The sequence below is a fragment of the Alexandromys fortis genome, unplaced genomic scaffold (genome assembly GCF_014885135.2).
Source record: "Alexandromys fortis isolate MF-2015 unplaced genomic scaffold, M_Fortis_MF-2015_v1.1 scaffold_1, whole genome shotgun sequence".
In the NCBI taxonomy this organism is placed as follows: domain Eukaryota; kingdom Metazoa; phylum Chordata; class Mammalia; order Rodentia; family Cricetidae; genus Alexandromys; species Alexandromys fortis.
This window is the reverse complement of record NW_026067927.1, coordinates 16,186,279-16,208,984: the sequence shown is the minus strand read 5'-3', so window position 1 is coordinate 16,208,984 and position 22,706 is coordinate 16,186,279. Positions and strand designations below refer to the sequence as shown.

General features: G+C 39.9%; 1 protein-coding gene across 1 annotated transcript in view; it reads left to right on the top strand.

Annotated features, from left to right (window-relative positions):
• Window positions 1–22,706, top strand: part of Phlpp2 (PH domain and leucine rich repeat protein phosphatase 2) — a 71,165-nt gene that overhangs the window by 13,285 nt on the left and 35,174 nt on the right. Inside the window, exons 3-4 of the mRNA XM_050143490.1 lie at window positions 11,530–11,663; window positions 20,631–20,821. Coding sequence (XP_049999447.1) covers window positions 11,530–11,663; window positions 20,631–20,821 — 325 coding nt within the window. The remainder of the gene's footprint in view (window positions 1–11,529; window positions 11,664–20,630; window positions 20,822–22,706) is intronic.

The window sequence follows — 22,706 nt, the reverse complement described above, 5'->3', positions numbered from 1 at the left end:
AGCCTTTTTTTGCCTAGGGATCAGAATGTAGCTTTCAGCTAGTGCTCCAGCACCTGCCTACATGTGGCCCTGTTCCCCATTATGATAATAATGGACTCTGAAACTGTAAGCAAGCCACCAGTTAAATGGCTTTGCTTTTGTAAGAGTAGGTCATGGTGTCTTGTTTTCTGAGTTTCTGTCCTGCCTGGTTTCTGTCCTCCCACCAGGCCCCACAGCTGTTTAGCCCTGAAGAAATTACACAGAGGTCTCCATAAGTTATAAACTGATTGGCCCATTAGCTCAGGCTTTGTATTAGCTCTTATAACTTATATTCACCCATTATTCTAGTATATGTTAGCCACATGGCTCAGTACTTTTTTCAGCGGGGCAGGTCACATCCTGCTTCTTCGGTGTCTGGACAGGACTGGGGAGGAATCGGCTTCTTTCTTCCCAGAATTCTTCTGTTCTCACTGATCCGCCTCTACTTCCTATCTGGTTGTCCTGCCTATACTTCCTGCCTGGCTACTGGCCAATCAGCATTTATTTAAAATGTAACTGACAGAATACAGAATTGTCCCGCACTGGTCTCTCTTCACAAACAGAATAGGGACTGAGACATCTTGTGACTTAGTGTACTGGAAGGGTTACTTACAGACTTACAGAATTGTAACATTTGGAAGACCCTTTAAGAGATCATCTACTAATGAAAGAAACAAATGTGCCCAACCCAATAACATCTTCATATCCATTATATCCTTCATATATGTGTGCTAGGGTAGGTTTTTTTGGTTGTCTGATTGCTGGGACGTTAATACCAGCATTTATGGGGGTAGTGATAGAAAAGCTTAATATCGCATATATATGGCACACAGATTATTCTGTCCCCAAAGCCATTTGTTTTCATTTGTTTTGTAAATGTGGAATAGTTTCTGTAGTTGACAGATGGCAAAGTTGCATTTGGGACAAAAGTATTTCCTTCCTGGTGTAGTCTTTACCTTGTGCTGTTTGGCCTGCCCTTTTTCAGATTTGCTGTTTAAGCAGCAAATGACTCATCAGCAAAGCTTAGTGCAATCATTTCCTTCAATCTGAAGTGTTGTAATAAGATCATACATAATGAAAACAGGTTGCCCTTTGACTCTGTCTTATATGATTAAGATGGTAAGTGTTTGATTGCCATCTTTTTAAGGTAAGTTCTGAGAAGTAATAGGATGTTTATAGCAGAAGATAACGCTGGAAGGATTTGGATTCCTGAGTTCTAATCTTTTGATCACTTCTGAGTGACTTTCTACAGGTCATCAAAAGTTGTTTTATATAGATAAATACACACCTATTAGACACACACATATCTATATCTGTACACATGCATTTTCTTTTTTTTCAATGCAGTGATGAGGATCAAACTTAGGGCTTTGTAGATGTACACTCTCTACTACTGAGCTAAATTCTCATCCCTCTTTCCCACATTTTGAAGTAGAGTGAGAGACTGTTGCTAAAATAGAGGAGAAGATTTGTCTTTGTATTTCACATGTCAGTTCTCTGTTTTTGAGATGGTGACTCATATAGCCCAGGCTGGCCTTGAACTTGCCTTGTAGCCAAGAATGACTTTGACCAGGAGTGTCACCTACCATCAACTACCTCCTCCTCTTATCACCCCTGTGCTGGTTACAGGTTTGTGCCACTATGCCTGGCTTTCAGTACTATTTTAAGACTTTAAAAGAGAAAATGTGTTAGGCTGCAGAGCTATCTCAGTCATTACTGTCCTGTAAATAGTAACCAAGAAGTAAATACAAGCATGAGGGCCTGTGTTAGATCCCTAGCCCAAGTAACATAACTGGGCATGGTGGTGCCAACTTGTATTCTGAGTTCTGGAGATGTGGAAATGGGTTGATCTCTGGAGCTCACTGCCCAGCTATTCTAGTCTACTTGGTGAGTCTTGGCTTATGAGAGACTCTGTCTCAATAAAAATATATTAGAGAATAGTACTGGAAGAATAGTGCCTAATGTTGTCCTCTGGCTATTACATATGCAGACATGTGAACATGCAGCCATATACATATACCTGCACACACGAATATGCCGTGTGTTATATATTACAGGATCAATATAGATAATTTTTATTTTCAAACTTTCTTTTGCATTTTACTTACAGAATCAGCATACATCTTACAGTTGATAGCGGTAATAGTTTGATAGTATAGTTAATTGGCAGTGATTTTTCTCTCTTAATGTCTGTTCTGACACTATCTGGTTAGCTACAGTCCTTTTGACACTGGACTCACCAGGGTTAATGCTGACTTAAGAAATTAAGAGCTAGTCCCTGTTTGGTGTGTAGTGCAGGAGTCACAATATGTGAATCCCTTTGATTAAAATTTACTGACATTAAGCCGGGCGATGGTGGAGCACGCCTTTAATCCCAGCACTCGGGAGGCAGAGGCAGGCGGATCTCTGTGAGTTCGAGGCCAGCCTGGTCTACAAGAGCTAGTTCCAGGACAGGCTCCAAAGCTACAGAGAAACCCTGTCTCGAAAAACCAAAAAAAAAAAAAAAAATTTACTGACATTAAAACATTTTGCCCAATTTTATACTTTAAAAAGCCCTTTTCACAATTAGTAAAAAGTCAGCATGTATTTTGGCTCAGAGTATATCTATTTTTTCTGTGGAAGGAATAAAAATTATATTTTTTTAAAAAAAGGAGGAAGAAGAGAGCTGGAAAGATGGCTCTCCTGGTGAATGCTACCAGTTGATTCCCAGGACCCTTGTGGTAGAAGGAAAAAATTGACTTCTGCAAGTTGTCCTCTGACCTCCACATGTGTGCCATGTGTATGCCTGCACCCCTATTCCATGCGCAGGCACAAACTAAATAAATGTAATAAAAAGTAAAAGAAAAAAAAACACAAAAGGGCATGGTTGGTCAAGCAAGAATGCCTTTATTTGAGGACATGTATAGGATCAAGATACATTCTATACATGCATGAAATTGTAAAAGAATAAATGAAACACACACACAAGTACACACAAACAAGAATGTTCTTATTTCAGAATGGAGCAGCTAGCTCTTCTGGGGTCCCTAGTTTGCCTGCATTTCTGAATAACTAAATATAGATTGGAAGTTCCCATGAACTGCTCAAGTCCAGTAGTTCTCTGGAAGACTCAGTGAAGTGGGGAAAGTACTGTGGGCAGGATTATAGTTTGGATATAAAGGATGCAAATCAGAACTGCAACTGAAGAGAAGCAGGGCAAGGTCTGGGAGGATCCCCATTCTGGGCTTCTGTGCCTTGTGTTTACAAACTTCAACCTTTCCCCCTCCAATCACAATGAAGTGTTTTACCAACTAGGAAACTTTACAGTACAAAGTATCTGGGCTTTGTAAAAAAGGGTTGATTGACTAACTCAGTGTCCACATGTCTGATCTAATCTGCAACCCCTTTGGTTCACCCGTCTGAATCAGGTTGGCCTAGAATCCCAACCCTTTAGTCACATGGTTGGTTGTTCTGGTGACAGCTTCCCATCCTGAGTAATTTTCTTTCTTAGCATAAACTCAGGTAAATAACAAAGACCCTCCTTGGAATCTGCCTTCTAGGAACCAGGGACAAGGCTAGCCTTGATCTTTGGTACACAACTGTGGTGCTTTAAAAAAATAATGTATCTTTCAAGAGGTATATAATAGAGGTAATAAAATACAGTCATTTAAGACAACCTTTTAGGGTCCATGGAGTGAATTGACGTAGGAAGTGCTTTGAATTATTTTCTACGTAAATTATTTTAGCAAATTATCATCAAATAATTAGCAAAAAACATATAGTTTTTCTTTTAAAAAATTGGTTTTGTAATGAAATAGACAAATTCAAATGTATTGTCATTGTGTTCTAGTTGTGACCCTTTGAACTTCACTTTTCTTATTTCTGATATAGGCATAGCTTTGTAATACTCTGTGTGATACCAGAGATACCTTCAGGATAGCATGAGGTAGGAATTATCCTTTTTATTGCAATTGGAATTATTCTCTGTATTTTCAATTGTTCTTTGCAGATTTTATCGTCAAAAATGACTGGGGAGCGAATTGTAATCTGAATTCAGTATAGGGAACAAAGTGGATGTGTTAATTCTTATGTGGGATTTTCATAGTGTGTGCTTTTGCTTCCCATTGTTAACTAGAACTCTGCATTTGTTTGGTGTTTTAGAAACAGGTTCTCACTGTGTATTTCAGGCTTGCTTGGAACCCATGATCCTCTTGTCTCTATCTGGATTGAAGGAATTTTTGGGATGGTAGATGGCATTGCAGTTTGTAACAACCTGTCTGGGTAGAACTCATTTTGGGTTGAGGAGGGAGCGATTGCTGGGGATTGATCTCAGGGCCTTACTCCTACTAGTGCTCTGCCACTGAGCCACAGTTTTAACCCTTAAGTAGAATTCTTAGGAAATATACTTACCGAACTGTACTCAAGTCTTAACTGGAACACTGTTTAGAATGGCTAAATACAGAACACTATTGGCAAAGGGATATAATCTGCTATCATTGGCATTGCTGCCTGCCTGGCTAGCTGGTGTGGTGAGAACTTAGAATTCATGCATGTTCAGGTTTACAGGGATCAGTTGTTTCACCATCAGAGCAGTAATAGAAGTGGTTCAAATGCTGACTCTAACGTTTTGTGACAACTCACCACGTCTGTTTTGCAGCATGTAATTTCTCTTTAATTTGTGAAAGATTTAACAAATAGCTGGTAACCAGCCTGCAAAACTTTTGAAACTTTGGAACAAAAAATTGATGTGTAAGTGTATTACCTCCTTTCCTTCCCCCATATTCTCTGCTTTTTAAAGCAAAGGAACCTAATGAGAAAATGGAATTAGTCTTTCACCTTACTCGTTCTTGTACTTCCTGAGATATTACTTATTATCAATTCATATTACAGTAATGAGAGCAGATTGTGGATGTTCTCATGATTTTTTTTTTCATGCAACCCAGGAAAATGCTTTTGTTGGTGGGAATGGTATATAAAGAGGGTTTCCCAAATCTGCAAAGCTTACATTTGGGCTGGTAATTTGATCATGCAAAATACATCAGAATTGGATGTTTCTATTTTGGTCTCTTTCTAGAGGAAAATAAGAAAATTGAGCAAGTGAAAGAGTTAGCTTTAAAGTATAGTTACGGGAGTCAGCAAGATGGCTCAGTGGTAAAGGCACTTGCCCCACAAGCCTAACAACGTGCATCTGATTCCTGGATCCAGTGGTGGAAGGAGAGAACCAGAGTCCTGAAACTGCCCTCTGACCTACACATGTACCCCCTCCAAAAAAATGAAATGTATTAATTATTAATATGAGATAATCTTGTGGAATTTTGATATTGAAATACAATGAACTCAAAATCCTGGAGGGAGTAGAGTCAAGGGAGAATTTGCATTATATATAGAAGATGTCTCTGTAGCATGAATAATAAAAACCCAGAGACAGTTACTGGGGTTCACCCTAAAAATCAGAAAACCAAAGCAGCCAGCCACTGGCTCCTACCTCTACCTCAGACCAAAAATTGGCGATATCCTGTCTCCATAAATACTCAGATTGAGACTGAGTTGAGACCTGTCTCCTCCCATTTTATATTCCTCTCTAATGCTGGGATTAAAGGCGTGCACCACTACCGTCCATCCTCTGTGACAAATTAGTGTGGCTGCTGGGATTAAAGGTGTGTTGTGCCACCACTGCCTGGCCTGTATGGCTGACTAGTGTGGCCGTTTTGCATTCTGATCTTGAGGCAAGCTTTGTTTATTAAAATACAAATGAAATATCACTACATGTCTTAGCTTAGATATTTCAATTTAAGTTGTAAGAGAATGATAGTGGTTATATAACCTGTTGGTTTGTACAGGTGCCTCTTATGACTGTGACAGGAATGCTCTCATTATTGAGCATCTTGATGTATTAAGATTCTTTTTCATATTTGGACCAGGTCTACCAATGTGAATTCTACCTGTGCTTGGTCTCTTTCAGAGGGGCCACTTGTTCTAGCAAGTCTGATCCTTTGATAGGATGTTGTAAGTTCTCCTTGATCACTTTAAATTACATGTATTCATTGTATGTACTGTGTGCGCTCACATTTTCTTACACCATAGTACTCGTGTGTAGATAAGAGGACATTATCTTCAGGATTAATTCTGTCCTTCTATCTTTGGGTCCTGGCAAGTCCCTTTAGCTGTTGGACCATGTTGCTGACCCTATAAATTCTTCTGAAAATTTGTCTTTATCTTGCTGATCTCTGGAATTAGTTGTCTAGCCAATCTAACCAAATCAGTGAGCTCCAGGTTCAGTGAGAGTTGGTGTCTCAAGAAAAAGAAAAGGAAAAAAAGAAAAAGAAACAAAACAAAAATAAGGTACATTGAAAATAAGGGGAAAATGTGTAGAAAGGGAAACAGCACCCACTGTCTAGTTTCACACACATACACCCTTTTTGTTGTTGTTTTTTGCTTTTAGTTTTTGAGACAGTTTCTCTGTACAGCCCTAGAACTCAAGAGATCTACCTGCCTCTGGAGTGCTGGGATTAAAGGCATGTGCTACCATGCCCAGCTAAAATCCTTCTTTTAAAGAAAAATTCTGGGTTAGGTTGGGAAAATACCTACTGTTGTCACAGACCTTGGTGAGCTTTTATTTTCTTTGATTAAGGATTAATGGATACTTTTACTCTGAAAAGTTTCTTTTCTATTAAATTCAGTCAGCACGGTAACCCACACTTAATATCCCCGCAGTTGGGAGATGGAGACAGCAGGACTACTGCAAGCTTGAGGGGAATCTGGGTTATGTAGCGAGTACCAGGCCAGCTAGTGCTACATGACAGGGCCTTGTCTCAGAAAAAACTACACTATCTAAATAAGTAATAATATAAAAGCTCAGTCCTTCTGTGTCTTTGTGGGCTCTATTCCCCGCCCCCTTTCTTAGTAGCAGTAATAGTTTTATCTGAGTTTATCTTACAGTTTCTGGCACGAGAGGATCATATTGAGCTGGACATGGATGGCAGCACATGTTTAGAATTCCAGTGCTTTGGAGGCTGAGGCCGAACTGTCAGGAGTTGTAGGCTAGCATGGGTTGTAACAGCGAACACAACAAAAAAGTAAGCTGAGCAGGAGGAAGGCAAGGCCAGGTGTTGGTTTATTTTCGGTGTGCTTTGTACAGCAGTTTAGACTCTTTGTTTCTTATTTTGATGCAGGTGTTTATATGTAGCTTTTGTAGTGATTATTGTTTTCATTATAGTTTTTACTTAAATCTTGTTGCCTCAGCGTTTTATAGTTATTCAAATATAAGACTTCATATCTTTTGTCCATACAGAGAAGTATATTATATTTCTTTTCTTGTTGTTGGTATTATTATTATTATTATTATTATTATTATTATTATTATTATTGATTCAAGGTCTCACTTTATAGCCCTGGCTGTCTTGGAACTCATTATGTAGACAGGTTTTTGCTTTTCCATATGAAGTTGAGTATTGTTTTTTTGAGGTCTGTGAAGAATTTTGATGGGCATTGCATTGAGTCTGTAGATTGCTTTTAGTAAGATTGCCATTTTTACTCTATTAATTCTACCTGCTCAAGAGCATCGGAGATCTTTCCATTTTCTAGTGTCTTCTTCAATTTCTTTCTTCAAAGATTATAAGTTCTTTTCATGCAGGTCTTCCACTTGTTTGGTTAGAATTACTCCAAGATATTTTATGTTATCTGTGGCTATTGTGAAGGGTGATATTTCTCTGATTTCTTTCTCAGCCCATCTGTATAAAGGAGAGTTATTGATTTTTTTCAAGTTAATCTTATATCCTGCTACATTACTATGAGTTGTAGAAGTTCCTTGGTAGAATTTTTGGGGTCACTTATGTAAACTGTCACATCATCAGCAAATAGTAAGCGTATGACTTCTTTTTCAATTTGTATCCTCTTGATCTCTTTTTGTTGTCTTATTGCTCTAGCTAGAACCTCAAGCACTATATTGAATAGATATGGAGCGTGTACAACCTTATCTTATTCCTGGTTTCAGTGGGATTGCCTTGAGTTCCTCTTCATTTAGTTTGATGCTGGCTGATGGCTTGCTGCATATTGCCTTTATTATGTTTAGGTATGGTCCTTGTATTCCTGTGCTCTCCAAGACCTTTGTATTTTGTCAAAAGCTTTTTCAGCATTTTTTATTTTCTCTTTAAGGGCCTCAAACATTCTCCTAAAATTATTTTTTAGGTTATTTTCTTCTGCTTAATCTATATTTGTGTGTTCAGGTCTTGCTGTTGTAGAGCCACCAGTTTTTGTTGGTGTCATGTTGACCTTTGTAGTGTTGAGTGTGTTCATATTTTGTCTGCCCATCTTTTTCTCTGATTGGTGTAGTTGGGTTGTGTCTCTGGTGATCAATCTTCCTGATGCCAGTGTGGTCCAAGGCTCAGAGGTCGCTCCTTGTGGTGCAGTGGGGGCCATTGTTCCAGTCACTCCAGAGGTCTCTTGGTGTTCCTGGAGGTCACTAGGGGTTCCTGGGGGTTGCTCTGCAATCCCTGTGGTCATTCAGGCCAGCTCCCACTGAGGTCTCTGGCTCCGGCTGACTCCTGGCTTGGGCCTGCTCTGGCAAAGGTCTCTGGCTTGGACCCAGTCTGGCAGAGAGCTCTAACTCAGGCCTGCTCCCTCAGCGGTTGCTCCCTTGTACCTACTCCTATGGTGGTTGCTGACTTGGGCCTGTTCCTGAGGATGTCCCAGAATCAGGCCTGCTCCAATGGAGGTCCCTGGCTTGGGTCTGGTCCCTCAGAGGTCTCTGGTTTGCACCTGCTCCCTTGGTGGTTGCTCCCTTATACCTGCTCCTGCAGAGGTCACTGGCTTGGGCCTGCTCCTGTGGAGGTTGCTGGCTCGGGCTTTGCAGTCTTAATTTTTTACATTTATTTGTGTGCATGCCTGTGTGTGTGTTGTTGTGGACACATGTATGCCATTGTGAGCATGTGGAGGTCAGAGGACAACTTGTGGGAGTTGATTCTCTCCTACCCTGTCGTTCCCAGGAATCACACCCAGGTGGATCATGCTTGGTGGCAGGGACCTTGTCTTCACTGACCTCAATCCTAAATTGGTTTGGAACTACAGCCGTCAGTAGGGGACACATTACATGCAAGATATTTTGCTAAGTGCTTTACATGTTATATTGCTCTTGTTGTAAGAAAGATAGTCTTAGTGGCAACCCTATGAATTCGATTTTCATCCTTTTTATACTAGCAAGAAATTTAATACAGGTAGATTAAATAAGCAGGGGCAAGCAGAACTGAGTCTCCAGATCAGCCATTCTGACTTTTCAAGCCTGTGTGTTTAGCTACTCCATCTATTACTATTTGCTTTTTGATTAAAAGAATTATCAGAAGATATAGAAATAATTTAATGTTATGCTTTTTGGAGTGTTTTGGGGGGCCTGCCACCCAGCTCCCAAATGAATCACACACGGAGTCTTACTCTATTTATAAGTGTCCAGCCTTAGCTTGGCTTGTTTCTTGCCTGCGTTCCTTAACTTACATTATCCCACCCACCCTTTGGCCTAAGTGTTTTTCCCATTCTCTTACTTCTTTAAATTTAACTCTTATTCTGTGGGTTGCTGTGTAGCTGGGTGACTAGCCCTTAATGTCCTCCTCCTTCTCAGGCTACTACTCTGACCACTTTTCCCGGTTTTCTCCTTTGTATTCTCTCTGCCTGCCAGCCCAGCCTATCCTTTCTCCTCCCTCGCTATTGGCTGTTCAGGTGTTCATTAGACCATCAGGTGTTTGAGACAGGTAGAGTATCACAGCTTCACAGAGTTAAACAAATACACATAAACAAAAGTAACATACCTTAAAATAGTCCCAACAAAATCAGTCTACTATTGAGACTGCTGAAACCCCTTCAGTCCACATAGATTTTCTTTTTCTTCTATATTTTCTTTTCTTTCTTTTTCTTTCTTTTTTTTTTTTTTGGTTTTTGGAGACAGGGTTTTTCTGTGGTTTTGGAGCCTGTCCTGGACCTAGCTCTTGTAGACCAGGCTGGTCTCGAACGCACAGAAATCCACCTGCCTCTGCCTCTGTTCTATATTTTCAAAGTATCCTAAATTTGACTTAAAATGCAAAATTACTAGGAGCTTTAGCTTTTAATCTGGGCCTCATAGTAGAATGGTTTGGGGGTTTATTATGTCATTTATTCCTAGCTGTTTTCAAGATATTCTCTGTAAAGTGAATGGAGACATATGGTCCCTAGAGCAGAGCAGGCAACACATTCTACATCTGTGTTTGTGTATATGCTTATTTGAAATTAGTTATGGTGAATATAACTCTTTATATTACACATTTTTGTTATTGTTGTTTCTGCCTTTAAGTTTAGATCAGAAGTGGTCAGAGGATCCCAGGAGCTCTCTGAGACTCTCCCCGTTTTTTTTTTTTTTTTTTGTTTGTTTGTTTGTTTGTTTTTTGAATCAGGATCTCATAACTCAGCTGACTTCCAGTTCATAATTCTCCGGCCTCATGATCTCATTATCGTGCTAGGATTTTGTGGCATGTACTAGCAGACTTGCTTCTGAGATTCTTTAAAGAGGTTGTGAGGTTGAGACCACTCTATAACATAGTATCTATTTTCCTTTTCACTTGCAGTCCCTAGTGAGGATGCAGTGTTGTTTTCCAGAACCTGCATGGCTGCTATTCCCATGTACTGACTATAGAAGGAGATACTCAATTTTAGTTGTTTTCTGTTAAACCATCTGATAAGAAATTTCTTAAAAAATGACCAAGCATGGTGACATATGTCTGTAATTCCAGCACTTGGGAGGCAAAGGCTGGAGGATCAGAAGTTTAAAGTCATTCTCAGCTACATTCTGGGTTCTAGGCCAGCTTGGCCTATGTTAGACCCTTTCTCAAAAAAAGAAAAAAAAAACCCTGAAAAGAAAGAATCACAAAAATACAAAGCAATGGTTGTTACTCTTACAAAATTTTTTTTGAAAACATATTTTAAGTAATCTATGTTATTATATGAGTATAATAATTGTTTTATGACAAAGCTTTGGAAATTCTTAATTTTAATTCCTAATTCAATACTATCAATGAATTCAGTGTATGTAAACAGAAGCATTTTTTTTGTTCCTCACAATGTAAAAAGGAGTCCTAAGACTCATTATGTTGAAAACCACTTGTTTAGATTAGTTGTATGATATTAAAACAGATCTTGGCCCAGTAGGCAAGAGTGCTTGCTCTACAAGGTTGAAGATCTGAGCTCAAATTCCCTCCACCCACATGGAAAGCTGGATATGTAGCTACTTCTTGTAGCCCCAGGCTTGGAAGATAGAAGCAGGTGGGTGCAAAGAGCTTGCTGACCAGCCAGCCTAGCCCAGATGCTAGAGAGACTGCCTCAGGGGAATAGACGGAGATCAATAGAAGATACTTGACATCCACCACTGTTGTCTGTGCACTTGCACACTCGTGCATGTACACACACACTCAGTCTTGCTTGATCTTGGAATAAAAATCAAGACGAAATTGAGCTGAGGAAAATAAGCACATCTTTATTACTTATCGTGTGTTATGTTTTGAATTGTGTAAGCAGGAGATTGGAACCCACTGAACGGCCTCTCCAGATTGTTTACGATTACTTATCAAGGCTGGGATTTGAAGATCCTGTGCGCATACAAGAGGAGGCTACGAACCCTGACCTCAGCTGCATGATTCGATTTTATGGTGGTAAGACTTTATCAGTAGTGACTCTGTTAACTACTTTAAATTGATTGTTTGTATCTTTACCTTCTGTTTGCTAGAAATATTTTATATCAAAAGTTATTTTTAAGTCAGTCAAAAGTACAACAAAACGTCAGGGAATAAAGAAAGATTTTTAAAAATTAGCAAAAACAAGTTGGGTGGTGGTGGTGCACGCTTTTAGTCCTAGCACTCAGAGGGCAGAGTCAGGTGGATCTCTGAGTTCGAGACCAGCCTGGTCTATAGAGCTAGTTCCAGGACAGTCAAGGTTGTTACACAGAGAAACCCAATCTTGAAAAAACAAAACAAAAAAACCAAAAAATAGCAAAATTGATTTGTAAAAATAACTTCCCTTTAAATGTTTATTTATTGCAACTATTTTATACCATTACTAGATTATGCCTTATTTACATTTTTAAAGATTTATTGTGTGTGTTCACGTACATGCCTGTGGTACCCTAAGAGATTAGGAAAGGTGTTGGATAGACGATTTTGTTTTTTATAAACTGAAGTGGTGTATATTCCCTTCAGCTAATTGAAAAATGAAGAAACAAAAAGTGTTTTCAGAGTAGGAAAACAATACATAGATATTCTTGAGAGATATGAGAGCGAGTGAGTGAGTGAGTTACTAAGTGTCGGAAGAGAGAAATGCAAATAAAATCCTTTGGTGGTTTGTGGAGGAGAATAGTTGATAGTTTGAAGTCAAATCTGAGAAAAATTAGCGTCAATTTGAGGAATTGAACCATCTATTGATATAAAACTCTTTAAAAACCCAAACTGATGCTGGGCAATGGTGGCGCACACCTTTAATCCCAGCACTTGGGAGGCAGAGGCAGGTGGATCTTTGTGAGTTTGAGGCCAGCCTGGTCTGCAGAGTGAGTTCCAGGATAGCCAGAGTGGTTACATAGAAAAACCCTGTCTTGAAAAAGAAAAACAAATTAAAAAATATATATATGTTATATATATATATTTTATATATATACTCAAACTGTTAAGAGCATGTGCCAGTTTCACAGAAAACCTGATCTTGGTTTGCAGCACACATGTACAGTGGGATCACAATCAACCCTGGGTAACTCTATCTCCAGGGAATCTGTTACCCGCTTCTGGCCTCTGCCAGCGTGGTACTCAGGTGCATATGCCCAGATACATATAGTGAAATTAATAAAGCAAATACTAGAAATCATGAGTTGAAATGATAGCATGCCCTTTAATTGACTATGATTGAAGTGGGTTCTTTTGGCAGTGAGTGTTTTTATTCCAGAATGAAAGTCCAGCTTTAAAATGCCTTGGGATTTCTTACTTTTTTTATTTTATTTTTTTAAATTTATTCTTTGTGTCTTTCTCATTGTCCCTCCTGATCCCACCCATCTCTCTCCCCACCCCAGCAAAAAAATTAAAATTTAGGGGGAAAAAAAAGAAAAAAAAAGGAAAAAGGGGAAAAATCTCTTCATGGAAGAAGCTTCAGTGTTTCACAGTGAATCATACAATAAAGCCCTATATCCATATATTTTTACATGCAGGCATTTGTCGAAAAGAATCATTGGTCTTGTTCGAGGCCCCTGGTCTCTGTTGCACTATCAACGCTGGACCCTCACTGGGGCTCTTCTTGTATATCCTGTTACTGTCTTGTGTCTTGAAGCTCCTGCAACTCTGGGTCCACAGGACTGACGCCCTCCCTCCCCTGTGCTCCAGCAGATCACAGATGTGATGTTGCGGTGGTGAACACATAACTTCGGGTCTGGAACTGGGTAGTTGCAAAGTTGGTCAGCCTGCCAGCTCTCCCCTGTCTTTGCTCTTCAGCATTGCCCTGACTAGTTCACCCCTTTCAGCTATGAGCAGAGAGCAGCCATGTCCTCAAGGTGGGTTCTCCCACACCTATACCTTCAGGGTCAGCTCTACTGTGCTGCCCAGGCAAAGTGTAGGGGACACTTTCTGGAGTGCCACAGTGATGAGGGACAGGGCCAGCTCTCAAACTTGCCTCAGGCATTGATGGGGAGCAGATTTCTACCCCGCCCATGCTGCCTCAAGATAGATGAGTAATGGTGACAGCTCTCTCATGCTCACAACTTCAGGCCTGGCTCACCCACACTTTGGACTGTAGGGTCAGGTCTATTGTGCTGCCTATGCGAGATTCAGGGCCTGCTCTTCTGAGTACTGCATCTAGTGAGGGGTTGGGTCAGGTCCTCCAACTGCTTCAGGAGGTGAGGAGTGAAGAGAGAGGAGATTTTTTTCTTACCCATGCCACCACATGGCAGATGAGAGAGATGTGACCTGCTCCTCCATTCTTATGTCCTCAGGGTCAGTACACCCATGCCTTGCAACCAGCGTCAGCTCTACTGTGCAGCCTGGGAGAGATGTGGGATCTCTCTCCTGAGTATTTTAGCCAGTGAGGGGCAGGACCAGTTCTCCCTAGAGTTACAGTCAGTTAGGGGCACAAATATTACATTTGTGGATATATGAAATCTTTGCATGTGTATAGTCATGCACACATGCAAGTATGCATGATGTTAATCTGGAGGTCAAAAGGCAACTTCTCAGTTCTTGCCTTCTACCATGTAGGTCTTAGGAATTGAACTCAGGTTATTCTGAATAGCCTTATCCTCTCTGCCTTTGGTGGAATCAGGAGCCACAGACATCAGAGACCTTGGATGCATCAGTATCTGAACCCAGACATGGGTGGCAATGAAGTCACTCACCTCAGCCCACTCCTCATCTCTTTTGCCTCCTCGAATATGCCTCTGCCACAGAATATGAACTATTTTGTCTCTCTCTCCCATATCAGGCCCCAGGCCTGCTTGTGGGTCTCCTTGTCCCTCTTAGAATGTCATGGCCCTGGGTGGGACTATGCTTCCTCTTTCCAAAGAGATCATAATAGTACCCAGCTGCCTGACATCTGGTGCTGGTCAGGCTCCTGGTTGGTGCGGAGGTATTGCTGGAGACTTATCGCAAGCCCAGGCTGTGATCCGTTGAGTTTCCCAGCCCTCAGAATTTCTTTTACGTACAAGGATGTAGCACAGTTGTTGACTCTGATGCTACCAATTTTCTACCACCACCACTTGATAAATTATAGTATGGCCATATGAAGCATTCTGTAAGAGAATAGTTGCAGTATAAACTACAAGAGTGAGTTTGTGTTTGATACTGTTGGATGGTGATTCTGTCAGGTGCTAGATGGGAAACCTTAAAAATGAACTCTACTGGTTTAGATAAGTTAGTATAATTTGAGTGAGAAAATTATGCTCGTTGAAGGGAATTTTAAAAGTAATTATTTTATAAAATAGACAGTATGCATCTGGTGCCCAAATCTAAAGGTAACAAGCAAATAGGTGGGAGGAAGGTAGGTAGAAGTAAATAGGTGAGTTACCTATTGGCTATGTAACAAATTACCTTAAAACATAGTAATATCAAATGTATATTTTGTAATTTCTCTGGGTTGGAAATAAAGGAGCAATTTTAGCTGGATGACTCAGGTTTGAGTCTCATAAAATGATCATCTGAGGCTTGATTCACTTTTTAAACTTACTTTTATTTTATATGTATGTATGTACATGCACTATCTGCTTGCATGGTGCCCTTGGAGTCTTTCAGAGGAGTAGGATCCCTTGAACTTGAGTTGCAGATGATTATGAGTTATCTGAACTGTGAGATGAGTCATTTCTCCAACCAGATTCACTTGAATTTTTTGTATTACATTTGTGGATATATGAAATCTTTGCATGTGTATAGTCATGCACACATGCAAGTATGCATGATGTTAATCTGGAGGTCAAAAGGCAACTTCTCAGTTCTTGCCTTCTACTATGTAGGTCTTAGGAATTGAACTCAGGTTGTCAGACTTGGAAGCAGACAGCTTTACCCACAGAACTGTCTTCCCAGCCTTGAGGATTCATTCACTTTTTACTGTGGTTTAAAGGCTGTTGTTAGAGCGGAGGACTGTAGTTGAATAAAGGCTGTTGTTGGTTAGAGCCTTGGTTCCTTACTGATTATTGGTAGCACACCTTGGTTCCTTGTTATATTGACTTTCCATGGATTGCTTAATTGTACCTACAGTGTAGCAGCCAAGGATGAAACATGACTTCCACCTACACAATGTATACACATATGCAGGCCTCACTATCTTTTTTTTTGACAACTTTACTTCACTTTTGCCATTTTCTGTTTACTGAGGCTGGAGAGATGGCTCATTTGTTAAGAATGCATACTTCTCTGCTAGAGAACACAGTTAAGTTCCCAATACCCATGCCAGGTAAATCAGAACCACCTGTAACTCCAGCTGCAGGGTATCAGACACCCTCCTCTGGCCTCTGGGCCCCTATACTCACTTGCACACACACACACACACACACACACACACACACACACACACACGCACGCACACATGCACGCACGACGCACACACAGACACATTCACATAATTAAAAAGAAAGAAATGGGCCTGGAGAGGCTCAGTGATTAAGAGCATTGGCTGCTCTTCGGAAGGACCCAGGTTCAATTCCCAGCACCCACATGGCAGCTTATAACTCTCTGTAACTCCAGCTCCAGAGGATTTGATACTCTCACACAGACATACATGCAGACCAATACACATAAAAATATAAATCATTAAAAAAAGGAAATGAAGTCTTAAAAAAACAACAACAGAACAACCAAAAACTGAGTCATTAATCACAGCCTGCATTACAGAAGGGAAGAGAATTAGGTTCCACCTTGGAAGGAGACTGTCAGAGAATGTGGGACATATCTTAAGACTATCAATAAGAGAGAATTTCCTTCTTTTCCAGTTCTTGAATTCAGAAACATTCATAGTTAACCGAAAGAAAGGAAGTGTTTGAAGTATTATCTGTGAGCAAAGTGCTAAGTAATCAGCTTTAAATATTTCATATGTAGAGTTGTTGGATGAGTCAGCTTACATAGAACACAGTCATTGAGGTCATGGGCCTAAGTTCAAACAGCTCTCCTCCTGTGTTCCCTAGCTACAAGAGATAGTCAGTACAAAGGCTGTGGAAAAGAGTTAGGGATGTAGCTCAGCGGTAGAGTGCTTGTCTAACCTGTGTAAAACCCTGGGTTTTATCCCAGTACTGTGGAGATAGAAGGTGGCAATCTTGCAAATAAATACATTTTTCATCACTGAATTTGAGTGGCTGACGTGATCAGCTACAAGGACTTGAAATACATTAATTTATCCCTTTATATGAGAAGAAATGGAATCTCATGGGTGTGAGTTGTTAGAGAAGTTGTAGTTGTAGATGGATAGCTCAGGATGCCTCTTTCTACAATGCATCTGCCTACTTGTTTAAGAGACTTTCATGTAAAGAGCTTAAATGCAAATGAGAAGCTATAACCAAGAAGCTGATTGGTTACTGTTCTTGTTGTGATAAGATACCTGTCAGATTCAGACTCTTCAAGGGAGGCCTTACCCTCTCTGAGGAGCGGGTAGGGGGTGTGATGGGGGGTAGGAGAAGGGGAAAGAGGGGAACTGGGATTGGTATGTAAAATGAAAAAAAAATTTTAAATAAAAAAACTGTCAGAAGGAAATCAGGATGACAGTGATTCTGCCACTTTGAACATTTGACATAAGGAAGGAGAAGCTTGTTTTGGCTCCCAGTTTGAGAGGAGGTCATGGCAACAGGAGTGGGAGGTGACTGCTTACATTGCACCCACAGTCAGGAAGCAGAGAGAGGATGCTGGTGCTCAGCTCTCTGTGACCCTAGTCCGTGGGCTGGGGCTCCCTACTTTCAGGGTGAGTCTTACCTCTTGCACTAGCCCTTGTAGGAATCCCTTCATAGACACAGAGGTGTGTTTCTGTGGTGATTCCAGTCAGACTGACAGTTAACTATCACAGATCACATAGTATGTCTCCATTCAAAGTTCAAAAATGAGCTGGGCAAGGTGGCACATACCTGAACTTTCAACACTCGGTGGTAGAAGCAGGAAGATCAGGAGTTGAAGGGCATTCTTGGCTACATTTCAAGTTCAAGAGCAGCCTGTGTACATGTAATCCTATCTCAGAAAACAACAAAAAACAAGCACCGTAACAACAACAAAAATTCGGAAACACCCAAAAGTTGAAACACATAGATCTTGGCCATATTGTGTGGAGGTGTGTGGTAGTAGTTTGTGTATCTTAAGTCGTGAGTAACAGAATTGTAGATTGCATATGATGGTTCCTAGCCTGTTTCAATTAGCTGTGTGTGTGTGGCTGTATTTTCTTCATGATAGGACATGGAATTCATGAGTGCCACTTCTATGTCTTGTTCTGTTCCTCACTGCTACTTTCCTCTTCTGAGGGCTAGGATGACAATAATTAGAACAGTATTTGAAGTCAGATGTCAGAAGTGGCAGGTTCACCGTCATCCTGACTTTCTGAATAACAGTATTGATCTCTGGCTACCTAGAATGCCTACCTGAGCAAAGTTAGATGTTTTGTTTGAGCCATTATATCCTGTTTGTTACAGTAGTTTAGCCTGTATTTATATAGGATGTATGTATTACAAATGACAAACCTATAAAGAGAACCAGGAGATGACTGTCAGGAAAAGGAGAGAGGCTGACTTTTAGAGTGTAGGAGGAAGACATTAGTCATAGGAGTAGAACTTTTGAGTCATTACAGGTCTGCCTTTTGAATTTTGACTGTTCCTAAATTACACAAATATGTGTTACCAGTAAGCATGTTATTCAGTAGAGTACTCATTTTTCTACATCTCTTTCAATATCAAATAACATTGTTAAAAGTTAATCTTTTATCCAAATTGTAAAAGCATACTGCTTCAGGTTAGTTTGCATATCTGAAGCTAGTTTGTTAAAATATAGGCCTGCTGGGGCTGGAGAGCTGGCTCAGTAGCGAAGAGTGGATACTGCTCTTGGAGAGGACCTGAGTTCCAGCACCCACTTGCTGGTGCCTCACAGCTGCCTCTCACTCCAGTTCTAGGGAGAGCTGATGCCTCTAGCCTCTTGAGCCATGTTTTTTCATGTTCGTGCACATGCATACATCCATACAATTTAAAAAGTAATAGACTCAGAAATGTAGAAGTAACTGTACTAATATAATACTTTTGTAGTCTCTATTTTCTTAATTGTATATTTGTAATTATTGTTTTTATATTTTACCTTTCAGAAAATTTTGTTTAATTACACAGATAAAATACAAATATGTTGGGGGTTGGAGAGATGGCTCAGTGGTTAAGAGCTCTGGCTGTTCTTGCAAAGGTCCTGAGTTCAATTCCTGGCAACCACATGGTGACTCACAACTATCCGTAATGAGATCTGGCACCTTCTTCTGGCCTACAGGCAGATACTGCATATAATAAATAAATCTTTAAAAAAATACAAATACGTCATTATTCGTATTTAATTTTTTACACTTACTTCCCAAGCTCATTAACTGCTCTATCAATAGTCCCTTTTGTCATTTAGTATATATCTTCTCATTTTAAGTTTTGGTGAGCACCCAGTTGGGAATGTCTAGCAGGCATAGAAGCTTAGGAAGTGTAGAGCTGAGAGGACCAGACTCCCTGAGGAGTGGGAATTAGAATGTAGGCAGAGAAATTGACTTACAGTAGAAGTGGCCATCCAACAAGTCCAGTGTTAACAATTTATTTGAGTAATGTAATTTTGAGTCTTTGGAGTATCTAACCTATTTCTTCATATTACATATGCAGAAATGCTTGAGTAGGTGGGCAAAGTGGTGCCTGAGGGCACATGGGTAATCGGGTGGTAATCCCTGGAGAGCTCTGTTTATTGTTTGTGCTACCTCTTATTTCTGCTGCTTCCCTTGGTTATTTATTTTTATTTTGGTTGATTGTATATATGTGTGTGTATGTGCGTACACATGCGTGTGCAGACATATGTTTTCCATAGCGCAGATCTGGAGGTCGGAGGACAAATTGTGGGCATTAGTTCTGTCCTTCTATGTAGGTTTTGGGGGAGGGGTAATTTAGGCACTTTTGTCAGCTGAGACATCTCTCTCTGCCCCCTGAGACAGGGTTTCTTTGTAGCTTTGGATCCTATCCTAGAACTCGCTCTGTAGACCAGGCTGGCCTCAAACTCACAGAGATCCGACTGTCCCTGCCTCCCCAGTGCTGGGATTAAAGGCGTGCGCCACCACCATCTGGCCTCAGCTGAGCCATTTTACCAGACTTTTAACCACCATTATTTCTGTATTTGATACTTGTCTCTGTCAATGCCTTTACAAAGAGCTCTTTTGTCTCAGGGTTCTGTTTTGCTCTCTCTATCTCAGGCATATGATCATGATGGAAAGGTGGGTGCTTGAACAAGGAGAAGCTGGTGCATGTTCTTCTCCTGCCTCTATCATGGGAGCAGTCTATTGAAGTACCATCCATAAGCTTTTCTGGCAAGGGCCAGAGAGGTGGAATATTATATACAGAATTAGAGAACTCTTTTATGTGTGTCTTTATTCTAAAATAGATTGATATCAATGACTATCTTTTATTCCATATATCTTTTGTACTCCCATTATGCTTTGTACTTTATATTATTTTACTTTTTTTTACAAGAATACCCTGGAAGGTAGTTTAATAAAATCTAAGACAATACAGGATGATAGAATCTAAACTTTGTGAGGACAGAAAGCTCAGCGCGCCAGGTAATGAAATTGAAGGGAGTGCCATCACTTGCATTCAGGCTCCAGTGAGTCTGAACCCAAAGTCCATGATATAGACTCCTTGCTGTGTGAAAGGTGGCTGTTTTGAGAAGGGTTAGCAGTGACATCTGAGGTAAAGACTCAGGGTGTAGGCTAAAATTCACAAGTATTTTCACTGTATAAGTGCAGTGGTAGGTGTTATTTTAGGACTAAGATCTTATTTTGTAAAACCCATATTGCTTCATTCCTCATGTCTATAAATAGGGCTATTGAATGTTGGCTCATGCATTTTCCTTCTCTTCCAGTATTATGTTTCTTTAATGGTACATTCTGAAGTAGTGTTTTCTTTTCAGAAAAACCATGCCAGATGGATCATCTGGATCGAATCCTACTGTCTGGCATCTATAATGTACGCAAAGGAAAAACCCAGCTTCACAAATGGGCTGAACGCCTAGTTGTTCTCTGCGGTACCTGCCTTATTGTTTCCTCAGTGAAAGATTGTCAAACTGGAAAGATGCACATTTTGCCTCTGGTTGGAGGAAAGGTAAGATTTAAAATTTTAAATATTAACTTGGTCATTTAGAAATGTTAAGGGTGGGTTGTTAAGGTCCAGTTGGTAAAGGAAGAACTGGAAGACTTCAACTTGATTCTCAGAACCCTTGTTTTTTTTTTTTTTTTTTTTTTTTTTTAAAAAGAGCAAACAACAACAAAACAAACAAACAAAAACAAGTGTGGTGGTGCACGCTTGTAATCTTAATTCTGAGGAGACAATGACAGGCAGGTTCCTGAGGCTTGTTGCCTTTCCAGTTTATCCCATTTGTACATTTCCAGGTAAATCAGAGACCCCTGTTTTAACAGACAAGGTGGACTGCTCTGAAGGAGTGACCCCCCCAGGTTGTTCTCTGGCCTCCACATGCGTACATGTGCATGCATACATGAACACACACACACACACTCAAAGCTAGGGCTATAGCTCAGCGATACAATGCTTGCCTAGCACTTGTCAGTCCCTGGGTTTAGTCCCCAGCATTTTCTGTTTTGAAGCTTGATCAGCATAACTAGTGTGAACTGAAGAGGATTCACTGAGAAAATGATGTTGGGCAGTCATACACTGAAATATGCAATTGGTTTAGATATCTGACAACATAGATATAATACTGTACTTAAAAAACAGATAACTGTGCTGGAGAGATGGCTCAGAGGACAGAAGTGCTTGCTGCCAAGTCCCAGAAAACACCAGGATATTTTATGTTAATGACGATGTCCACAAATTTAATAAACAAAACAATACAAAACAAAAAACTCCTTTCAGATTGAGGTAGAAACAAATGGATACCCTGACCTTGAAAATATATATACTTAAGATTTTCTAAGACAGAATAGGACTACAAAAAATCTGAAATAAGAATCCTGTGGAAGATTCAGTAAAAACCTTTGGAAGGGAAATATGATTATTGAAACTTAAAATAATGGACTGGAGACATGGCCCAGTGGTTAAATACATTGGTTGCTCTTAAAGAGTACCCAGGTTCAATTCCAAACACCCACATGGTAGCTCACAACCATCTGTAACTTTATTTCTAGTGAGTTCATGCTCTCTTCTGGTCTATGTGGGCCTGGCACGTGTGTAGACATATACAGACACACAATACACATTAGTAAAAATGAAAACTAAAATGCAAAAAAAGTTTAGTCATTCATAGCCAAATACTGAGAAAGTCTTGTGAATTACTCATAAGAAATAGAAATTAAAGTCAACATTTATATATAATTATGTATTTTTAGTATTATATAAATTGATTTTGTAGTTTTACGTATGTACAACTTTATAAATTATTAACTATTAATGGTGAGATATTCCTTTTATCATTTTGTAGCGGCGTTTATTGCTATAAAGCTTTTCCCATCAGTCTATTTATTTGTTTGCTTGAGACAGAGTCTCACTATATATTCCTGGCAGACTTAGAACTCCCAGCATTCTGCCTTCTTCTTCTTCCCAGTGCTGGGATTAAAGGTGTTTGCCACCATACCTGACTAAGTCTTTTCTTTTTTCTCCTTTTTTTTTTTTTAAGGGTGAGTTATACAAATATAATTTAATATATCTAAAATTTACTTAATTTAAATTATTTTTCCCTTTCACTTTTATTTTATGTGATTGAGTGTTTTGTCTGTATATGTGTATATACACCACATATGTACTTGGTGCCCTTCGAGGCCAGAGAAGGCATCAGGTCCCATGAGACTAGAGTTACAGATGGCTGTGAGCCACCCAACATTGCAACAGCAGAAAGAGCTCTTAATCACTGAGTCATCTCTCCAGTTCCCCACAGTAAAACATTTAAGATTGTTCTAGAATATTTTCTGTTTGTTTCAATGAAATTCTTTGTTTTGGCACCAACTTCTATAGTTGTACTGATTTCTTACCATTG